The sequence below is a fragment of the Lethenteron reissneri genome, unplaced genomic scaffold (assembly GCF_015708825.2).
Source record: "Lethenteron reissneri isolate LAM-NWPU_2019-01 unplaced genomic scaffold, ASM1570882v1 scaffold_1639, whole genome shotgun sequence".
In the NCBI taxonomy this organism is placed as follows: Eukaryota; Metazoa; Chordata; class Hyperoartia; order Petromyzontiformes; family Petromyzontidae; genus Lethenteron; species Lethenteron reissneri.
The window spans coordinates 4,549,446-4,570,021 of NW_026891376.1; the positions used below are offsets into that span (position 1 = coordinate 4,549,446).

General features: G+C 52.7%; 1 protein-coding gene across 1 annotated transcript in view; it reads right to left on the reverse strand.

The window, feature by feature from the left end:
* Positions 1 to 740: 740 nt before the first annotated feature.
* Positions 741 to 20,576, reverse strand: part of LOC133338969 (activin receptor type-2B-like) — a 31,136-nt gene continuing 11,300 nt past the window's right edge. The window contains exons 5-12 of the mRNA XM_061547096.1: positions 20,374 to 20,505; positions 18,957 to 19,100; positions 16,270 to 16,403; positions 15,623 to 15,719; positions 15,097 to 15,274; positions 10,813 to 10,943; positions 7,322 to 7,505; positions 741 to 778 (exon numbers count right to left, since the gene is read on the reverse strand). Coding sequence (XP_061403080.1) covers positions 741 to 778; positions 7,322 to 7,505; positions 10,813 to 10,943; positions 15,097 to 15,274; positions 15,623 to 15,719; positions 16,270 to 16,403; positions 18,957 to 19,100; positions 20,374 to 20,505 — 1,038 coding nt within the window. The remainder of the gene's footprint in view (positions 779 to 7,321; positions 7,506 to 10,812; positions 10,944 to 15,096; positions 15,275 to 15,622; positions 15,720 to 16,269; positions 16,404 to 18,956; positions 19,101 to 20,373; positions 20,506 to 20,576) is intronic.

The following is a 20,576-nucleotide window of genomic DNA, read 5'->3' on the forward strand; positions in this document are numbered from 1 at the left end:
CCTTTCAACGCCACAGCGACTAAGAGACGTTGACTGTCTCCTGGTGTAGCAGCAGCAGCAGGAGCAGGAGGCTGGTGCAGTACGAACCCCGCATAGCGGCAGCAGCAGCAGGAGGAGGTAGCGGACAAAGTTCCCTGCGTGAGGCCGCAGCAGATGCAGTTCGCCCATGCTGCTCCTCCTCCTCCTCTCTCCTCCTCCTTCTCCTCCTCCTTCTCCTCTTCCTCCTCCTTCTCCTCCTCCTCTCTCCTTCTCCTCCTCCTCCTCTCTCCTCCTCCTTCTCCTCCTCCTCCTCCTTCTCCTCCTCCTCCTCTCTCCTTCTCCTCCTCCTCCTCTCTCCTCCTCCTTCTCCTCCTCCTTCTCCTCCTCTTCCTCCTCCTCTTCCTCCTTCTCACCTTCCTCCTCCTCCACACTTGACCTTCCTCCTCCACACTTCACTTTCCTCCTCCTCACTTCACCTTCCTCCTCCACACCTCCCGTCTTTCCAGGAAGCTCCTCTCTGCACCACCGCCACCCCTCGTCTGCCTCTCCACGCGTGCTGATGGTGATGATGGCGGTGATTGTGGTGGTGCAGGGATATGACATCAGCATTTGAAGCAAGCTGGTATTGGGTCTTAATTGAGTTGGCCCAGCCACGTGTTGTGCAAGATGTGCCCAACCCCCATCCCATCACCTGCATTTACTGAGTGGTCAATTGCTTTAGCTCCCACTCCTGACCCTTAACCTCAATTAACTTGATTGCTTCAGCCAGGTGTGGTGCTGACCCGTGAAGCTTCAACAGCTGCGAACAAGGCGGGGGGAGGGGGAGTGGCGTTGCATGACACTCATTTCATCTGAGATGATCGATCAGGGGGTCACCAGAGGAGCTGTGACATCATCGCCTGAGATTCTGCCTCATCATCATCATCATTACGGTGACTTGCAGATTAACTATCTCGCCTCCTGGTATACGGGAGGTCGTGTGCTCATTCCAGACCCTGAGGATGCCTGCTGTACATTTGGAATCATTAATTTCTCTCTCTCATCATCATCATCACGGTGACTTGGAGATTAATTACACTGGTCAACAACAAAAAATTCTGGCCTGGACTTTTGCAGCTGTTGTAGACTAATTTCAGGGTGCTGATTCCAAATCTGATCTCAGATTTGCTCTATCACATTTTTATGTTATCGGCATACCCCATTTTCATTGATTTTACCCGAAATTAACTCTGTCACTTATGATTGCAAGTTGTTGCGAGTTAGTGACTTCTTTAGTGTTAAAATATGGTGCTGTATTTTTAGGATAGTGTGTTTATAATATCATTTTATGTAGACATCTACGTTTATTTAATATTTTTCTTCCGCAGTTTTTATTGGAAATGCAATATTTGATATCTCAAATACCTCATGTGATAGACAAAAACTGATGCCAGATTTGGAATCAGCACCCCAAAATGACCTTACAACCGTTGCAATACCTTATGCCAGACAAAGTGTGTTAACCAGTGTTATCTCGCCTGGTATACGGGAGGTCGTGGGTTCCATGCCGACCTTGACAATATCTGCTGCTGTATATTTAGAGTTTTTGTGGGAGTGTATAGTGTATTTCTATGAGTGTATAGTGTAGTGTACATATCAAGTAGTGTATAGTGTCGTGTGTAGTATACACTACACTATACACTACAGTGTAGTGTATAGTGACACTATACACTACAGTGTATACACTACAGTGTATACAGTGTAGTGTATAGTATACACGACACTATACATTACACTATACACTACAGTGTATAGTGTAGTGCATACTATACACTGTATAGTGTATAGTATACACGACACTATACACTACACTATACACTAGAGTGTATAGTGTGTGTACACTAGAGTGTATAGTATGTAATGTACATATCAAGTAGTGTATAGTATACACGACACTATACACTACACTATACACTATAGTGTATAGTGTAGTGTACATATCAAGTAGTGTGTAGTATACACGACACTATACACTACACATATACACTACAGTGTATATGTGTAGTGTACATATCAAGTAGTGTATAGTGTACACGACACTATACACTACACTATACACTAGAGTGTATAGTGTAGTGTACATATCAAGTAGTGTATAGTATACACGACACTATACACTGCACTATACACTATAGTGTATAGTGTAGTGTACATATCAAGTAGTGTGTAGTATACACGACACTATACACTACACATATCCTTCAATTACTACTTTATTCTCAAAAAAGTTATTGACATAGGTTCACAAAAACGAAATGCCACAACATTGTAGCTAAAACACCAGAAAATTGTATAAAATCAGCAACTATAAAAACACCAGCAGCGACGAACACAACAGCACGTGCTGGTATAGCACGTGCAGACGAAACCACGTGACTCGAAGCGTCACTGTTATTGGGTAATAATGACAGCTCTGAACGGAGCGCATTAGGGTTAACAAGTATAAGCCGTAAAAACAAAGTTTTTCACTATAAATCCTTTATATGCGTGGCTGCTAGAGTCCTCTCGTCCTCTGGCTTGAGATGGCTGCCACCTATGGGTCAGATGATTGTCTGCCAGTATTAAGCAATTGGTAATTAATATTTAATTTGTTTTCCCTAAACAGTGTAAAATTAATGTTCACGAACATTAATTGTCTCGCACAACGAGTCTGTGTGCAAAATGTCAGCTCGATTAGATCACGGGAAGTGGGTTAAAAAACGACCGAAAGATTTGCACGGTCGTAAGCAAGCAAGCAAGCACGCAAGCACGCAAGCAAGCAAGCAAACTTAATATAAAGGATTTAAAAAGTGAATTAGCATAGAGTTTTAGCCTTGTGGGTGTATTGTACATGTGCTGTGTGGTAGAAAAGGACGCTGAAGCCGGTCGTGTAGGGACTGTTTATTAAGGGCTTACGCCTAACTCGGGGGAAGGGGGTAACACAGAGTTATTAACTAATCTCCCCAGGGGAAGGGGTTAACACAGAATTATTAACTAATCTCCCCAGGGGAAGGGGTTAACACAGAGTTATTAACTAATCTCCCCAGGGGAAGGGGTTAACACAGAGTTATTAACTAATCTCCCCAGGGGAAGGGGTTAACACAGAGTTATTAACTAATCTCCCCAGGGGAAGGGGTTAACACAGAGTTATTAACTAATCTCCCCAGGGGAAGGGATTAACACAGAGTTAGTAACTAATCTCCTCAGGGGAAGGGGTTAACACAGTGTAATTAACTAATCTCCCCAGGGGAAGGGTACTGGGAGTTCCCTACACCCTACCAGGCTATCAGGCTCTTCCCACAGCACTGGCCGAGGGTTCAGCCAACTCGGCCAGCCGGGTAAAGCAGCCCCCTTTAGCCTGACTCTCTACTCTCTATCCCGGAGCCCCCTACTCCCTTAACGCTCACTCCTCTGACCCACATCGAAGAGCCCGTCCACGTCACGGGTCTCCCCTCAAATACCCCGGGGGGCATGACGTCACTTTACCCTGACGGCATTCCCCCGAGGCGAGCGTGACCTGACGTCAGCATTCCACTCCTCAACACGTGTGTAGCGATGTCAATGGGCTGCGTATACTTAACTGCAGGGCAGAGGTCGCAACCGGGTTCCCGATACCCGTACTCTACCCGATACCCGGCTACCCGGCCGGGTACGGGTACGGGTACCCGTTTGCGACCCTGGTGCGGCCGGGTACGGGTAGGCCGTGAGTCACTGGTGAGTCACCGTTTGTCACTCATTTCCCAACGTCTTGTCTCTTCTCACAATTCAAGTTCCTAGAATCAACCCACCCGCGCCTGTAACATGGCTTCATCCCAGAGGTTGCAATCAGGTACCCGTAGGGTACGGGTACAGCCGGGTACGGGTACAGCCGGGTACGGGTACGGGTACCCGTTTGCGACCCTGGTGCGGCCGGGTACGGGTACGGGTAGACCGTGAGTCACTGGTGAGTAACCGTTTGTCACTCATTTCCCAACGTCTTGTCTCTTCTCACAATTCAAGTTCCTAGAATCAACCCTCCCGTGCCTGCAACATGGCTTCATCCCAGAGGTCACAATCAGGTACCCGATACCCGTACCCTACCCGTACCCGGCCGGATACGGGTAGGGTACGGGTACGGCCGGGTACGGGTACGGGTACCCGTTTGCGACCCTGGTGTGGTCGGGTACGGGTAAGGAACCAAAACCTGTTTGCGACCTCTGCTGCAGGGGCAGTCAGGGTCCAACTGGGGCAGTCACCACATTCCCCAGCCCCAAGGCAGGAGGGGGCTGCAGGCTGTCCTGGGATCCCCCGGAGCCCCCTCTGGAACTCTCTGGAAGGTGGGCGGGGCCAGGGGCTGACGCACCGGTGCTGGGTATACAAGCCGGACCCCGGGAAGGGTCCGGGGCCAGTCCAGGAAGAAGCCAGAAGACCGGCCAGCCAGAAACCCTGGGACCCCTAGCCACGCTGCCCTTGCCAGGGCCGGGACTCTGTGGGCAAGCGGTGAGACCCTGGTATACAGGAGGTCGTGAGTTCCTTGTAAGGGCCGGGTCCGAGCGGGCCGGTGGTCGGAACCCCCAACCTTGGCTGGGTCGGGTCAGAGCAGCCTCCTCTCGGGCACCCGTAGCCGGAGGCAGCACCTCCCCAGGCGGTGGCGATAGAGAAGGGCCGTTGTGTGGCACATTAGGAATGAATTCTAGATTTGAAGCTTTCGTGACTGCAAGGATTGATACGCTTAGGCTTTATCGGTAAAGTCACGTAGGTAAAACAAAACAATTGTTGAAGTAATAATAGAAGTAAAATAATAAATCACACCTGAAGACGGAAGCTTGTGTTGCCTCCGAAACGTCGTGATTGATTTTATTTCTATTATTACTTCGATATAAATTTTTTGTTTTACCTACGTGACTTTCCCAAAAAGCCAAAGAGTATACATTAGGAATGGACCACTCTTTTAATAAGTCCTCATGTGCTGCGCAGTACATCAATGCACGTGTGTACACCAGCATGTGATGACTGAGTTGGGCCTGTGGGGGGGGCTGGCGGGGTTAGTGATCAACCGCACGTGTACACCAGTCACGTGGCTAATGGCGACTCGGTGAAGATTGCTGTGTGTGACACACGTACTGTTGCATTCTACAGGTAAAGGACCCAAAGGTTGTTTTTGATCGTTATAGAACTGTTCTAGACTTGTTTTAGACTCCAAGCTTGACTTTGAATTGTTAGTTTGTGATATATTCAATTGGAGGAGTTTTTGCACTGTGCATTGTAAAGGATGACGTACTGTAGTTAATACTTGCAATTCTTAATTCTCTAACCCTAATACTGTTTGTTCTATAACCATGTCCATGCACCCAGAGTATGACCACTTGCAATGCTATTGAGAATAGAACACATGTAAAGTAGTAAGTTGTACAATGGTGACAAATACAGTACATATACTGTACACATACAGTACAGATAATGGGTGTAAAATACCGATATAAGTGGATGGTATAGATAGACATACAGCTCAGGATTAAAGTAATATTCGAATAGTGAAGTGCAAATGTTATCGTCAAAGACAACGCTTGTTTATGAGTAGGAGAAGTGGGTTTACGAGATGGATGGTGTACACCATCCACGTGGTTAATGGCGACTCAGAAGAATTGCTGTGTGTGACACACGTGCTGTTGCATTTTACAGATTGCTCTCGATTTGGAGCACCTGCCCAACATCCTTAATTTCGAGTGTGCAACAGTTGCCCTGTGCGAGACTCGGACTGTACTGCCGGGTGTTTATGTTGAAGCACGTTCCTTCGGAGTGGGCAGGTAGGAACTTGGTTGGACAGCGCATTCGAGCGATCCGTGTTGGATACCGTAGTCGTGTTGGCGTTTGTAGTGTGCACGACAGACAGATAATCCCTGGTGGGCAGTGTGGAACCTGTTGTTCCTACCTGTATAAAAGTGTCGCCTCCAAGATTCGTCTCCGACTTCCATACAACCCACTACACATGCAAACTGCGCTTAGTTATGACAACAACAAAGTTGTTTGTTGTTAGAACTACAGGAATATATTTTTTCTTAAAATAATAAATTTATACTGAAACACTGCACACAAATTGTACAGACGGTCATTTTGGTGTCACCTCCTCTGATGGTGTCACCCTGTGCGGTCCGCACCCCCCTAGTGACACCACTGCACTACACTACTATGCACTACCCTTTACACTAACCCATACACAACTCCTGTTGCGGGTGTGATCTTACTGATCCTAAACCGGCTACGATTTGCTAATGCGTCGTAGTCATTGGGAGCGTAATGGGGCGGAAGCTTTACAAACGACAAACATTTGAGAGTGATGTCAGAGTCTTTATTAACACCGGAGGAATCAGAAGAGCTGTAAAGCTCTTGGTGTGTCACAGATGTCCAGTAGGGGGCACGGTGTCAGAACGTTAAGACAAAAACAACATAAGACACAAACACGATAGGACTTCAACAGTATAGGAAATGTTGATGGTCACTCATCCAGCTGTGGATTGACCAGTGAGGCCTAGTGGAGGCTGTTCAGTCAGGCCTAGTAAAGCCTGTCCAGTCAGGCCTAGTGAAGCCTGTTTAAGCAGGCCCAGTGAAAAAGCCTCTGCAGTCAGGCCGTGCCACGTTCACGCCGTGGGGGGCCTTGCGTGCTGCCCCCCCCCCAGCGCCCCCACCCCCCCGGAGCCCCCACCCCTACCCACCGCGCCCACCCCGGCCTAGAGGCTTGACTCCTCGATGGGGGTGACGACGAGTGACGGGGGTGTCGCGTTGGAGAGACGGACGATGGGGTCGGAGCGGAGGGGCCTGGTAGTGGTGGTGGTGGGGGGAGAGGCGGTGATGATAGTGGTGGTGGTGGGTGGAGAGGCGGTGACCATAGCAGTGGTGGTGGTAGGTGGAGGGGTGGTGATGATAGCGGTGGTGGTGGTGGGTGGAGGGGCGGTGACGATTGTGGTGGTGGGTGGAGGGGCGGTGATGATAGCGGTGGTGGTGGTGGTTGGAGGGGCGGTGACAATAGCGGTGGTGGTGGTGGGTGGAGGGGCGGTGATGATAGCGGTGGGTGGAGGGGCGGTGATGATGGCTGTGGTGGCGGTGGATGGAGGGGCGGTGACGTTGGCGGTGGGTGGAGGGGCGGTGACGGTGGTGGTGGTGGTGGGTGGAGGGGCGGTGACCATAGTGGTGGTGGTGGTGGGTGGAGGGGCGGTGACGATAGCGGTGGTGGTGGGTGGAGGGGCGGTGACGGTGGTGGGTGGAGGGGCGGTGACGGTGGTGGTGGTGGGTGGAGGGGCGGTGGTGGTGGTGGTGGGTGGAGGGGCGGTGACGGTGGCGGTGACGGTGGTGGTGGGTGGAGGGGCGGCTGTGGTGCCACCGCTGCCACCACCACCACCACCGCTGCCAGCAGGCAGCCCCGGGTCGGTCCGCAGCTGCGCCAGACGCTCCTCCACACAGTGCGCCGAGAGGCGAGCCTCCGCATCCTGGTCCCAGCACTCCTCCATGGTGACACACAGCTGGGACAGTCCCTGGGAGTCACGCACCAACATCGTCACCACCACCGCCACCACCACCAAGACACCACCACCACCACCAACACCAAGCCACCACCACCAAGCCATCACCACCGCCACCACCAAGACACCGCCACCACCACCAACACCAAGCCACCACGAGGTCAATCCGCTGCTGGATGAGTGACCATCAGCCGAGGTTAAAACGCAACTTCAAATACAGCGGCAGACATCGTCAGGGTCGGGATGGAACCCACGTCCTCCTGTAGACCAGGTGAGGTAGTCAACATCTGCGCCCTAGTAACATTGACCAGGAGGGATGACAGAGGAGGGAGGGAGGAGGGGAGGGAAAGAGTGAGTGAGCCAGTGAGTGAGTGAGCGAGTGGGTGAGAGAGTGAGTGAGTGAGTGGGTGAGAGGGTAAGTGAGTGATTGGGTGAGTGAGTGAGTTAGCCAGTGAGTGAGCGAGCGAGTGAGGGAGAGGGTGAGTTAGTGAGTGAGTGAGTGGGTGAGAGAGTGAGTGAGTGAGTAGGTGAGTGAGTGAGTGAGCCAGTGAATGAGTGAGCCAGTGAGTGAGCGAGCGAGTGAGTGAGCCAGTGAGTGAGTGAGAGAGTGAGTGAGCGAGCGAGCGAGTGAGTGAGCGAGTGAGTTAGTGGGTGAGAGAGTGAGTGATTGAGTGGGTGAGTGAGTGAGCCAGTGAGTGAATGAGCCAGTGAGTGAGTGAGCGAGTAAGTGGGTGAGAGAGTGAGTGAGTGAGTGGGTGAGTGAGTGAGCCAGTGAGTGAATGAGCCAGTGAGTGAGTGAGTGAGCCAGTGAGTGAGCGAGCGAGTGAGTGAGGGAAAGAGTGAGTTAGTGAGTCTATGAGAGTGAGTGAGCAAGTTAGTGAGTGACTGACTGACTGAGTGAGTGAGCGAGTGAGCGAGTTAGTGAGTGACTGACTGACTGAGTGAGTGAGCGAGTGAGCGAGTTCGTGAGTGAGTGAGCGAGTAAGTGACTGAGTGAGTGTGTGGATGAGTGAGGGAGTGACTGAGTGAGTAACTGACTGAGTGAGCGAGTAAGTTAGTGAGTGAGTGAGCGAGCGAGTGACTGAGTGAGAGTGCTAGGAGTGAGTGAGTGAGTGAGTGAGTGAGTGAGTGAGCGAGTGAGCGAGTTAGTGAGTGAGCGAGCGAGTGAGTGAGAAAGAGAGAGTGGGAGAGTGAGTGAGAGAGAGAGTTAGTGAGTGGGTGAATGTGTGAGAGGGCGAGTTAGTGAGAGAGTTAGTGACTGACTGAGTGAGTGAGCGAGTGAGCGAGCGAGTTAATGAGTGGGTGAGTGAGTGAGCGAGTGAGCGAGCGAGTTAATGAGTGAGTGAGTGAGCGAGTGAGTGAGTGAGCGAGCGAGTGACTGAGTGAGAGTGCTAGTGAGTGAGTAAGTGAGTGAGTGAGCGAGCGAGTGAGAAAGAGAGACTGAGTGAGTGAGCGAGTTTGTGAGTGAGGGAGTGAGTGTGTGTGTTACTGACTGAGTGAGTGAGCGAGTGAGTGAGCGAGTGAGTGAGTGAGCGAGTGAGTGAGCGAGCGAGTGAGAAAGAGAGAGTGAGTGAGTGAGAGAGTTTGTGAGTGAGGGAGTGAGTGTGTGTGTTACTGACTGAGTGAGTGAGCGAGTGAGCGAGAAAGTGAGTGAGTGACTGAATGAGTAAGTGGGTGAGTGGGAGAGTAAGTGAGTCAGTGGGTGAGTGAGTGAGCCAGTGAGTGAGTCAGTGAGTGAGTCAGTGAGTGAGTGAGACAGTGAGTCAGTGAGTGAGTGGGTGAGGGAGTGAGCGAGTTAATGAGTGAGTTAATGAGTGAGTTACTGAGTAAGTGACTGAGTGAGAGGGTGGGTGAATGAAGGAGTGACTGAGTGAGTAACTGACTGAGTGAGCAAGTGAGCGAGCGAGCGAGTGAGCGAGTTAGTGAGTGAGCGAGCGAGTGAGTGAGAAAGAGAGAGTGGGAGAGTGAGTGAGAGAGTTAGAGAGAGAGAGTTAGTGAGTGAGTGGGTGAGTGTGTGAGAGGGCGAGTTAGTGAGAGAGTTAGTGACTAACTGAGTGAGTGAGCGAGAGAGAGAGTGGCTGAGTGAGTGAGCGAGTTAGTGAGTGAGAGAGTTAGTGAGTGAGAGAGTTAGTGAGTGAGTGAGTCACTGAATGAGTGAGTCACTGAGTGAGTGAGCGAGCATGAGAGAGTGAGCGAGTTAGTGAGTGAGAAAGAGAGAGTGAGTGAGAGAGAGTGACTGACTGAGTGAGTGAGTGCATGAGTGACTGAGTGAGTGACTGAGTGAGTGACTGAGTGAGTCTGTGAGAGTGAGCGAGTTAGTGAGTGAGTGAGTGACTGAGTGAGTGAGTGATTGACTGAGTGACTGAGTGAGTGACTGAGTGAGTGACTGAGTGAATGACTGAGTGAGTGACTAATTGTGTGAGTGACTGAGTGAGTGAGTGAGTGACTGATTGTGTGAGTAACTGAGTGAGTGACTGAGTGAGTGACTGAGTGAATGAGTGAGTGTGTGAGTGACTGAATGAGTGACTGAGTGAGTGACTGAGTGAGTGACTGAGTGACTGAGTGAGTGACTGAGTGAGTGACTGAGTGTGTGAGTGTGTGAGTGACTGAATGAGTGACTGAGTGAGTGACTGAGTGACTGAGTGAGTGACTGAGTGACTGAGTGACTGAGTGACTGAGTGAGTGACTGAGTGAGTGACTGAGTGAGTGACTGATTGTGTGAGTGACTGAGTGAGTGAGTGACTGAGTGAGTGAGTGTGTGACTGATTGTGTGAGTGACTGAGTGAGTGAGTGACTGAGTGAGTGAGTGACTGATTGTGTGAGTGACTGAGTGACTGAGTGAGTGACTGATTGTGTGAGTGACTGAGTGAGTGAGTGACTGAGTGAGTGAGTGACTGACTGAGTGTGTGAGTGACTGAGTGAGTGACTGAGTGAGTGACTGAGTGTGTGAGTGTGTGAGTGACTGAATGAGTGACTGAGTGAGTGACTGAGTGACTGAGTGAGTGACTGAGTGAGTGACTGAGTGTGTGAGTGACTGAATGAGTGACTGAGTGAGTGAGTGACTGAGTGACTGAGTGAGTGACTGAGTGACTGAGTGACTGAGTGACTGAGTGAGTGACTGAGTGAGTGACTGAGTGAGTGACTGAGTGTGTGAGTGACTGAGTGAGTGACTGAGTGAGTGACTGAGTGACTGAGTGAGTGACTGAGTGTGTGACTGAGTGTGTGAGTGTGTGAGTGAGTGAGTGACTGACTGAGTGAGTGACTGAGTGAGTGACTGAGTGACTGAGTGAGTGACTGAGTGAGTGAGTGAGACGTCGACCGGGTGCTTGAGCCAGGCCTCCCGGATCGCTGGGCGGCCATTGCCGTCCACCACGAAGTGCCGGAGCTCATCCAGCGTGGGGCGCTCACCCACCTCGTCCACCAAGGGAGCGCGGTGCTCACCCAGCATGCCTGGCACACACACACAGACACACACACACAGACACACACACAGATACACACAGACACACAGACACACACACACACACACAGACACACACACAGACACACACACACAGAAACACACACAGATACACACAGACACACACACACACAGACACACACACACAGACACACACACACAGACACACACACAGATACACACAGACACACACAGACACACACAGACACACACACAGACACATACACACACACAGACACACACACACAGACACACACACAGACACACACACAGAGATACACACAGACACACACACACAGACACACACACAGACACACACACACACACAGACACACACACACACAGACACACACACACAGACACACACACACAGACACACACACACAGACACACACAGACACACACACACAGACACACACAGACACACACACAGTCACACACACACACAGACACACACACACACAGACACACACACACACAGACACACACACAGTCACACACACACACAGACACAGACACACACAGACACAGACAAACACACAGACACACACACAGACACAGACACACACAGACACACACAGACACACACACACAGACACACACACACAGACACACACACACAGACACACACACAGAGACACATACACAGACACACAGAAACACACAGAGACACACACACACACACAGACACACACAGACACACACACACACAGACACATACACACACAGACACACACAGAAACACACACACACAGAGACACACACACACACACAGAGACACACACACACAGAAACACACACACAGACAACAACAACCGCCATTCGCCACTAAGTGGCGGTGATGTCACCACGACGCTTGTGCCAGGCCATGTGCACCTTGAGGCCACGTGAATTGTCGAACGCCCGCTGGCAGGAGGTCAAGGAGGCAGATCCAGGTGCCACGGGTCGACTGACTGAGATGATTGAGATGACTGGCTAATGCACCACCTGTGCCCCCTACTGTGCCAACTTGCTGTGCTTTAGCCACTCGGCGCTCCGCTCGTTGTTGTGAGCGTCGCCCCTCCGCCCTCCGTTGTTGTTGGAGGGCGACTGCCTCCAACTGCCCAGTAGCGTCCTTCACGAGCCTCCTCCACGGAGGCCGATCTTGACACCGCTGGTACCAGGTATCGGCAAGTCCACTCAGCTCCACGTCCTCCTGTACCACATCACTCCATCTCTTCTCTAGCCCGTGCCGCACCCGTTTAGCCCCCTCGATCCGGCCGAACAAAGGCTGTTTAGGCATATGGTGGCTGGGCAAGCAGGCTACATGACCCAGCCAACGCAGCCTTGCCTGCCGGAGGAGCTCACCGATGGGACTTTGCCCAGATCTTTCAAGGATTTGTGAGCTCCTCACACAATCCAGCCTGGTTAAACCCAGGATGGATCGTAGGCAGGCCAGCCTAAATGTTTCTAACCGGTGAAGATGCTCCATTAGGGGGTCCACGTTTCGCAAGCGTAGAGAAGGGAGGGAATGACCGTGGCTGAGAAGACCTGAAGCTTTGTGCGGAGCGACAGACCAGGTAGCTTCCACACAGCGTTACGCAACCGATGAAAAGATATTGCTGCTCGACTGATTCGGAGTGAGACCTCTGCTGTTAAACCGGAACGGTCATGAGCACACTGCCCAGGTATGGGAAACTCTCCATTCTCTCCACAACTGATTGGGAGTTATGGGGGTGGAGTGTCTGATGGTACAAAATACCCAGGCAGGTGCTTAGTTTTAGTGGCACGCTCCAGTTTCACCAGCAGCGTCTCCACCTCCTCCGATGTGAGCAGCAATTAGCAGATCATCAGCATACATAACGTGGTTGAGCAATAGGGAGCCATCCCTTGACCGCACCCGGGCATTGATCAGCCTCTCATTATATCTGTACCAAACGGAAATTCCCCCGGTACAGCTATTGAAGGCTTCACGAATGACGTGGTCAAAATAGATGTTAAATAATGTGGGAGCCAGAGGACATCCCTGTCACACCCCAAGGTGTACAGGGAATGGTTTTGACTCCGGCCACGTAGTTTTACCCGGGCCCACTCACCATCATGAAGGTCCTTAATGAGCGTGAGCAGAGGGTCAGGGACTCCAAAAGCACGAAGAACAACCCAGAGCCCAGGCCTACTGATGGTATCATAGGCCTTGACCAGGTCAATAAAGCAGAGATGTAGGTCTTGTTGGAATTCCCTACACATCTGCTGTAGCAGACAGACTGAAAATATGGTATCTGTGCAGGACTGCCCTTTCCTGAAACCGCATTGAGGCTCCGCAAGCCTCTCCTCAGCGTGCCTAGCAAGGCGATGTTGAAAAATCCATGTCAGGACCTTTCCCGGCACACTGAGGAGTGAGATGCCCCTGTAGTTGTTACAGTCTGTGCGGTCCCCCTTCTTAAAGAGGGGGACCACCAGGGCATCCTTCCAATCCTGCGGAACCCGTCCAGTGGCCCAGACTGTTGTTATGACTTAATGTAGGACAGTCTGTGCACAAACGCCACCCTCCCTCAGCATTTCGCTTGGGAGATCATCTCTGCCTGGTGCCTTTCCTGGTCTCAGACTCTGGATCGCATTCAGTACTTCCTCAACAGATGGCACCTCAGCCAGCCACTCACAGGGGGTGACTTCTTCTTCCAATATATGAGGCACCGCAGCCTCAGCAGGGTCATCCCCACTTTGTGCCATGATGTTTTCCATGTTGAGGGATTTCCCCTCCGCCAGGACCTCACAGAAATGCTCAGCAAATCTGCAAACCTGTTTCTGGGGGTCGGAGATTGGATCACCGTTCTTTCCCCTAGTGATGGTAATAGGTGTGGCGCTGCAGGTTACTTTTTTGATGGAGTTAAATAGTGATTTGTGATCGCGGGCCACTGAGGCAGACTCCATCTCCTCAGCAACCCGCAACCACCACCCATCCTTGCAGTGCCTCACGGCTGTCCGAACCTCCGAGCAAAGGCTGCGGTAAGCCTCCTCATTCTCTGACATGGGATGCTGTAGACGATAAGAGTGGGCCTGTCGCTTTTTCTCAACCAGCCTGAACACCTCCTCTGTCAGACAGGGTCTCTGGGGAGGTCTTGACCGTGTACCCAAAGCAGCCATTGCAGCTGCACGAGTCACAGTCCCAAACCTCGCCCATTTACCCTCGACATCAGGAGGAGTGGGGACGATGCCAACCCCAGCCGCAAGCGATGATGAAATTCTCGCTTGCAACTTTCATCAGCTAACTGAGACCAGGCCACCTTAGGCTGGAATGGGGTCCTGGGTGTCCACCCACCACCGGAATGGAAGAATGGCAGGCACATCTTACAGATGACTAGTCGATGGTCAGAGGGCATATCAGCTCCACGGTAGGTCCTGGTGTCAAGGACATGGGCCCGCATCCGCTGATCCATCACTATGTAGCCCAGCAGATGTTCTTGCTTGGACCCGGCATGCATCCATGATGCATTTTGAAAGTTGGACGGTCGAGAACTTTCATCAGCTAACTGAGACCACAGACACACGCACAGACCAGACACACACACAGACACACGCACAGACCAGACACACGCACAGACACACGCACAGTAACACGTACAGACACACGCACAGACACACGCACACACACACGCACAGACACACGCACAGACACACGCACAGACACACGCACACACACACGCACACACACACGCACACACACACGCACAGACACACAGACACACAGACACACACACAGACACACGCACAGACCAGACACACGCACAGACACATGCACACAGTAACACGTACAGACACACGCACAGACACACACACACACACGCACAGACACACGCACAGACACACAGACACATGCACAGACACACGCACACAGTAACACGTACAGACACACGCATAGACACACGCACACACACACACGCACACAAACACGCGCACACACACACGCACAGACACACGCACAGACACACAGTCACACACGCACAGACACACACACAGACACACACACAGACACACACACAGACACACGCACAGAAAGACCCCCCCACCCCACATCACGTGGGGCGGCACCGTGTGACAAGAGGTGACCAGGGCCGGCCAGCACCACGCCCCTGGGGCCACACCACCACCGCCACCTCCGCTCACCGCCACTGGACATGCAGCGCGTGGCGATCTCCCACAGCACCAGGCCCAGCGCGTAGACGTCGATGTGAAGGAAGGCGTCGGACTGCAAGCAGATGGCGCCCTCCAGCAGCTCGGGGGCCATGTAGCGGAGAGTGCCGACCTGCGGCGGGGTTGCAACGGTGGTGGCGGAGACGTCACGCTCGGCACGACGCTCTCCAGTCTGATCGTTGTTTTTTTAACCCTTCAATCTGGCAACGAAACTGACACCTTTTTTACGAGGAGTCGTGTTTGCATTGACCACAATACCTGCGGTCGGAATGCAAACAAAAACATAACTCTGATAATGTATGCACTGTCCTTGAAGTTATTGGTCCACACCCGAGACAGCTTTCCAGAGAGCCTAGTCTTGTTGCACAGATAAAAGGGTAAAAAAAAAACAACTATCAAATTTTTTCTTCCGGCAAACGAGGTTCTATCGGCACCCTCCCGCCTCTTGGCGTCTCCGCCTCTTGGCCCCGGCGTCGGTGTTCACCCGCGGGATGTCGACGGGTGGGCAATCCGGCTGGAGTTTGAGCGCCAAGCCAAAGTCGGCGACGACGGCCGACAGGTCGCTCCTCAGCAGCACGTTCTTACTCTTCAAGTCGCTGCGGGAGAGACGGGGGGGGGGGGGGGGGCGGGGGGGGCACGGTGACGCGTTCAAGCGGTCGAAGGGTGAGAGGGGGCTGCGTGAGGAGCAAGCGGAGTCTAGAGGTCGCAAACGGGTTTTGATTCCTACCCGTAACCGTAACCGGCCGCACCAAGGTCGCAAATGTGTACCCGTACCCACGGGTAGGCCGTGAGTCACTGGTGAGTAACCGTTGTCACTCATTTCGGGTAGGGTACGGGTAGGGAATGGGTACCCGGCAGGGTACGGGTACCCGTTCCCTACCCGTACCCTACCCGAAACGAGTGACAAACGGTGACTCACCGGTGACTCACGGCCTACCCGTACCCGACCGCACCAGGGTCGCAAACGGGTACCCGTACCCGGCCAGGTACGGGTAGCTGGGTATCGGGTAGGGTACGGGTATCGGGTACCCGGTTGCGACCTCTGGCGGAAGTCCGAACCCGAGGTCGGCAGGGACCCCCCACCCACTCCGCCACCCGCACCGCCGCCACCCCCGGTGATCCGTGGGCGGCCTGCTAGCGACGTACCGGTGGGCGATGGCCGGCTTGCCTCCGTGCATGTGGCGGTGGAGGTGGGCGAGGCCGCGTGCCAACGTCTCGCCCACGTGGCAGAGCTCGTGCCACGACAGCGTGGAGCCCTTGAGGTGGTCGCACAGCGAGCCCTGCGGCGGTCAGAGGGGAGCAGCGGCAGTGGTGGTGGTGGTAATGGTGGTGGTAGTGGTAATGGTGGTAGTGGTGGTGGTGATAGTAGTGGTGGTAGTCGTGGTAGTGGTGATGGTAGTCGTGGTAGTGGTGGTGGTGGTAGTAGTGGTGGTGGTAATGGGGTAGTGGTGGTGGTGATAGTAGTGGTGTAGTCGTGGTAGTGGTGATGGTAGTCGTGGTTAGTGGTGGTGGTGATGGTGGTAGTAGTGGTGGTGGTAATGGTGGTAGTGGGTGGTGGTGATAGTAGTGGTGGTAGTCGTGTGGTCTGTGGTGGTGGTAGTCGTGGTAGTGGTAAGGTGGTAGTGGTGGTGGTAGTCGTGGTGGTAATGGTGGTAGTGGTGGTGGTGATAGTAGTGGTGGTAGTCGTGGTAGTGGTGATGGTAGTCTGTGGTAGTGGTGGTGGTGATGGTGGTAGTATTGGTGGTGGTAATGGTGGTCGTGGTGGTGGTGATAGTAGTGGTGGTAGTCGTGGTCGTGGTGGTGGTAGTCGTGGTAGTGGTAATGGTGGTAATGGTGATGAGTGGTTGGATGGTGGTGGTAGTGGTGGTGGTAGTGGTGGGTGGTGTGTATGGTAGTTAGTGGTGTAGTGGGTGTGTAGTGGTGATGTTCGTAGGGTCAGAGTGGTGGTGGTGATGGTGGTAGTAGTGGTGGTGGTAATGGTGGTGTGGTAGTAGTGGTGGTTGGTAGTAGTGGTGGTGGTAGTAAGTGGTGATAGGTGGTGGTAGTGGTGGTGGTATTAGTGGTGTGTTGGTAGTAGTAGTGGTGGTTGATGGTGGTGGTAGTAGTGGTGGTGGTAGTGGTGGTGGTAGTAGCGGTGGTAGTGGTGGTGGTAGTGGTGGTAGTGGTTGGTGGTGGTGGTGGTAGTGGTTGTAGTGGTGGTAGTGGCAAATGGTGGTTGTAGTGGTGGTAGTAAGTAATGGTGGTAGTAGTGGTGATAGTAGTGGTGATAGTAGTGGTAGTGGTGGTGGTAGTGGTGATAGTGGTGGTGGTAGTGGTGGTGGTGGTAGTGGTGGTAGTGGTGGTGGTGATAGTAGTGGTGGTAGTCGTGGTAGTGGTGGTGGTAGTCGTGGTAGTGATAATGGTGGTAGTGGTGATGGTGGTGGTAGTGGTGATGGTGGTGGTAGTAGTGGTAGTGGTGGTAGTAGTGGTAGTAGTGGTGGTGGTGATGGTGCATGGTGGCAGCGGTGTGCAAGTGGTTCAACTTCGATGTGGTGGCGCTATTGGTTGAAGAGCGTTTCAAGTAAAGTAGGGAAATCGGCCTGTGGGACGTCGCTTGATTGAGGTCTTTGCTGGGTTTTGGAAGTGGGATGATTGTCGATGATTCCCAGATGGCCGGAATGAGGTTGCACTGGGAGCGAGGCGTTAATGGTGTAGGCGAGAAACTCGATGCCAAGGGGGGCCGAGGTGTTTGAGATCGGGCATAGCTATGCCATCCGGACCAATTGCGGAATAATTTTTGGCTTTTTTGATAGCGAGTTTCACCTCTGTTTGGTGATGTTGTTGTTGTTTATGACGGATTTGTTGTTGAAATTGATTGCACAATTGGGTGGTGGGTTTGGAGTGTCCGTTTAAGGCTTCGATGATCTTCCAAAGTTTTGATGAGTTTTGGCGATGGTCAAAAGATTCAACAAACTCGTGTCTGCGTTCTGTTTTGGCTTGATTGATTAGCTTTTTGATTTCAATATTGAAGGCTGGGATTTGTGACGATGTAGGATTTTCAGTCCTCAGAGTATTTCGTAAGTTTATTTAGTGTTGAGGCTTCTTTAGGGAGGCAGGGGAGGTGTTGCTTGTAGCAGCCCTCCGGGATGGTTGCCTCCAAGTTCAAGTGTGCGCTTCAATTGAACCCATTACATGTGCGTCTCTGTGTGTGTGTGTTTGTGTGAGTAGTCTATGGGTCTCTACGTGAGTAGTCTATGGGTCTCTACTGTGTGAGTAGTCTATGGGTCTCTATGTGAGTAGTCTATGGGTCTCTGTGTGAGTAGTCTATGGGTCTCTGTGTGAGTAGTCTATGGGTCTCTGTGTGAGTAGTCTATGGGTCTCTGTGTGAGTAGTCTGTGGGTCTCTGTGTGAGTAGTCTATGGGTCTCTACTGTGTGAGTAGTCTATGGGTCTCTGTGTGAGTAGTCTGTGGGTCTCTGTGTGAGTAGTCTGTGGGTCTCTACGTGAGTAGTCTATGGGTCTCTACTGTGTGAGTAGTCTATGGGTCTCTATGTGAGTAGTCTATGGGTCTCTATGTGAGTAGTCTGTGGGTCTCTACTGTGTGAGTAGTCTATGGGTCTCTATGTGAGTAGGCTATGGGTCTCTGTGTGAGTAGTCTATGGGTCTCTACGTGAGTAGTCTATGGGTCTCTACTGTGTGAGTAGTCTATGGGTCTCTACATGAGTAGTCTGTGGGTCTCTGTGTGAGTAGTCTGTGAGTCTCTGTGTGAGTAGTCGGTGAGTCTCTATGTGAGTAGTCTGTGAGTCTCTATGTGAGTAGTCTGTGAGTCTCTGCACGGTGAGTGAGTCTATGAACCCGCTCGTGGAAGGTGGTGATGATCCACATCTCGGGTTCGGCGTTCCCTTCCCGCCTCTCCGCGCCGATGAATTGCAGCAGGTTGTGGTGACTCAGGCCGGGTGTGACGAAAATGTCCACCTCGTTCTGCCACAGCCGTTGGTTCTGCGAGCGTCCCGGACGAAGACAGCGCCGACGACGATGGCGGGGAGAGGAGGAGGAGACAAACGTGTGAAGTTGCTCAGGCTGAGGTCGCGTCCAGAGGAGCAGAAGTCTCGCGGGGGGGAAGCCGTGGTCCCGCGAGAAACACGCGGCGAGATCCGCAGACACACGCAGACACACGGAGACACACGGAGACCACACGCAGACACGCGCAGACACACGGAGACACACGGAGACACACGCAGACACACGGAGACACACGCAGACACACGGAGACACACGGAGACATATGAGACACATGGAGACACACGCAGACACACGGAGACACACGCAAACACACAGAGACACACGGAGACACACGCAGACACACGAAGACACACGGAAACACACGCAGACACACGGAGACACACGCAGACACACGCAAACACACGCAGACACACGCAGACACACGGAGACACACAGAGACACACAGAGACACACGCAGACACATGCAGACACACGCAGACACATGGAGACACACGCAGATACACAGAGACACACAGAGACACACGGAGACACACGCAGACACACGGAGACACACGCAGTGGGTTGCTGTGGGTCTCTGGGTTGCTGTGAATCTCTGAGTATGGGTCTCTGTGGTCTCTATGGTCACTGTGGGTCTCTATGGGTCTATGTTGGTTGATGTGGGTCACTGTGGGTCTCTGTGGGTTGCTGTGGGTCTCTGGTGGTTGATGTGGGTCTCTATGGGTCTCTGTGGGTCTCTAAAAGTCTCTGTGGGTTGCTGTGAGTCTCAATGGGTCTCTATGGGTCACTGTGGGTCTCTGTGGGTTGCTGTGGGTCTCTGTGGGTCGCTGTGGGTCTCTGCGAGTATGGGTCTCTAATGGGTCTCTATGGGTCTGTGTGGGTCTCTATGGGTCTATGTTGGTTGATGTGGGTCTCTGTGGGTCTCTTTGGGTTGCTGTGGGTCTCTGTGGGTTGCTATGGGTCTCTATGGGTCACTGTGGGTCTCTGTGGGCCTCCGTGTGTCTCTGTGGGTTGCTGTGGGTCTCTATGAGTATGGGTCTCTGTGGGTTGCTGTGGGTCTCTATGGGTCTGTGTGGGTCTCTATGGGTCTCTGTTGGTTGATGTGGGTCTCTATGGGTCACTGTGGGTCGCTGTGGGTCTCTGTGGGCCTCCGTGAGTCTGTAGAAACACGTGTCGCGCAGGGTCAGTGTGTGTGTGTGCGTGTGTGAGTGTGTATGCGTGTGTGCGTGTGTGTGTGTGTGCAGGGTCTCACCACGGTCTGGACAATCTTCACCGCGACGACTTCGGACAGGAGCTGAGCGCGCCAGACGCAGCCGAAGCGACCGCCGGCTCGTAAGTCCAGCAGCAGCAGCGGCGGCAGCAGCGCCGTCAGGCTCACCGCCTCCTGTTGGCGGAATGGAGCGTCGGGCAGCCTCGCTGCCGTCAACAGCAGAGACCCCCCGCCGCGTAGCCTGG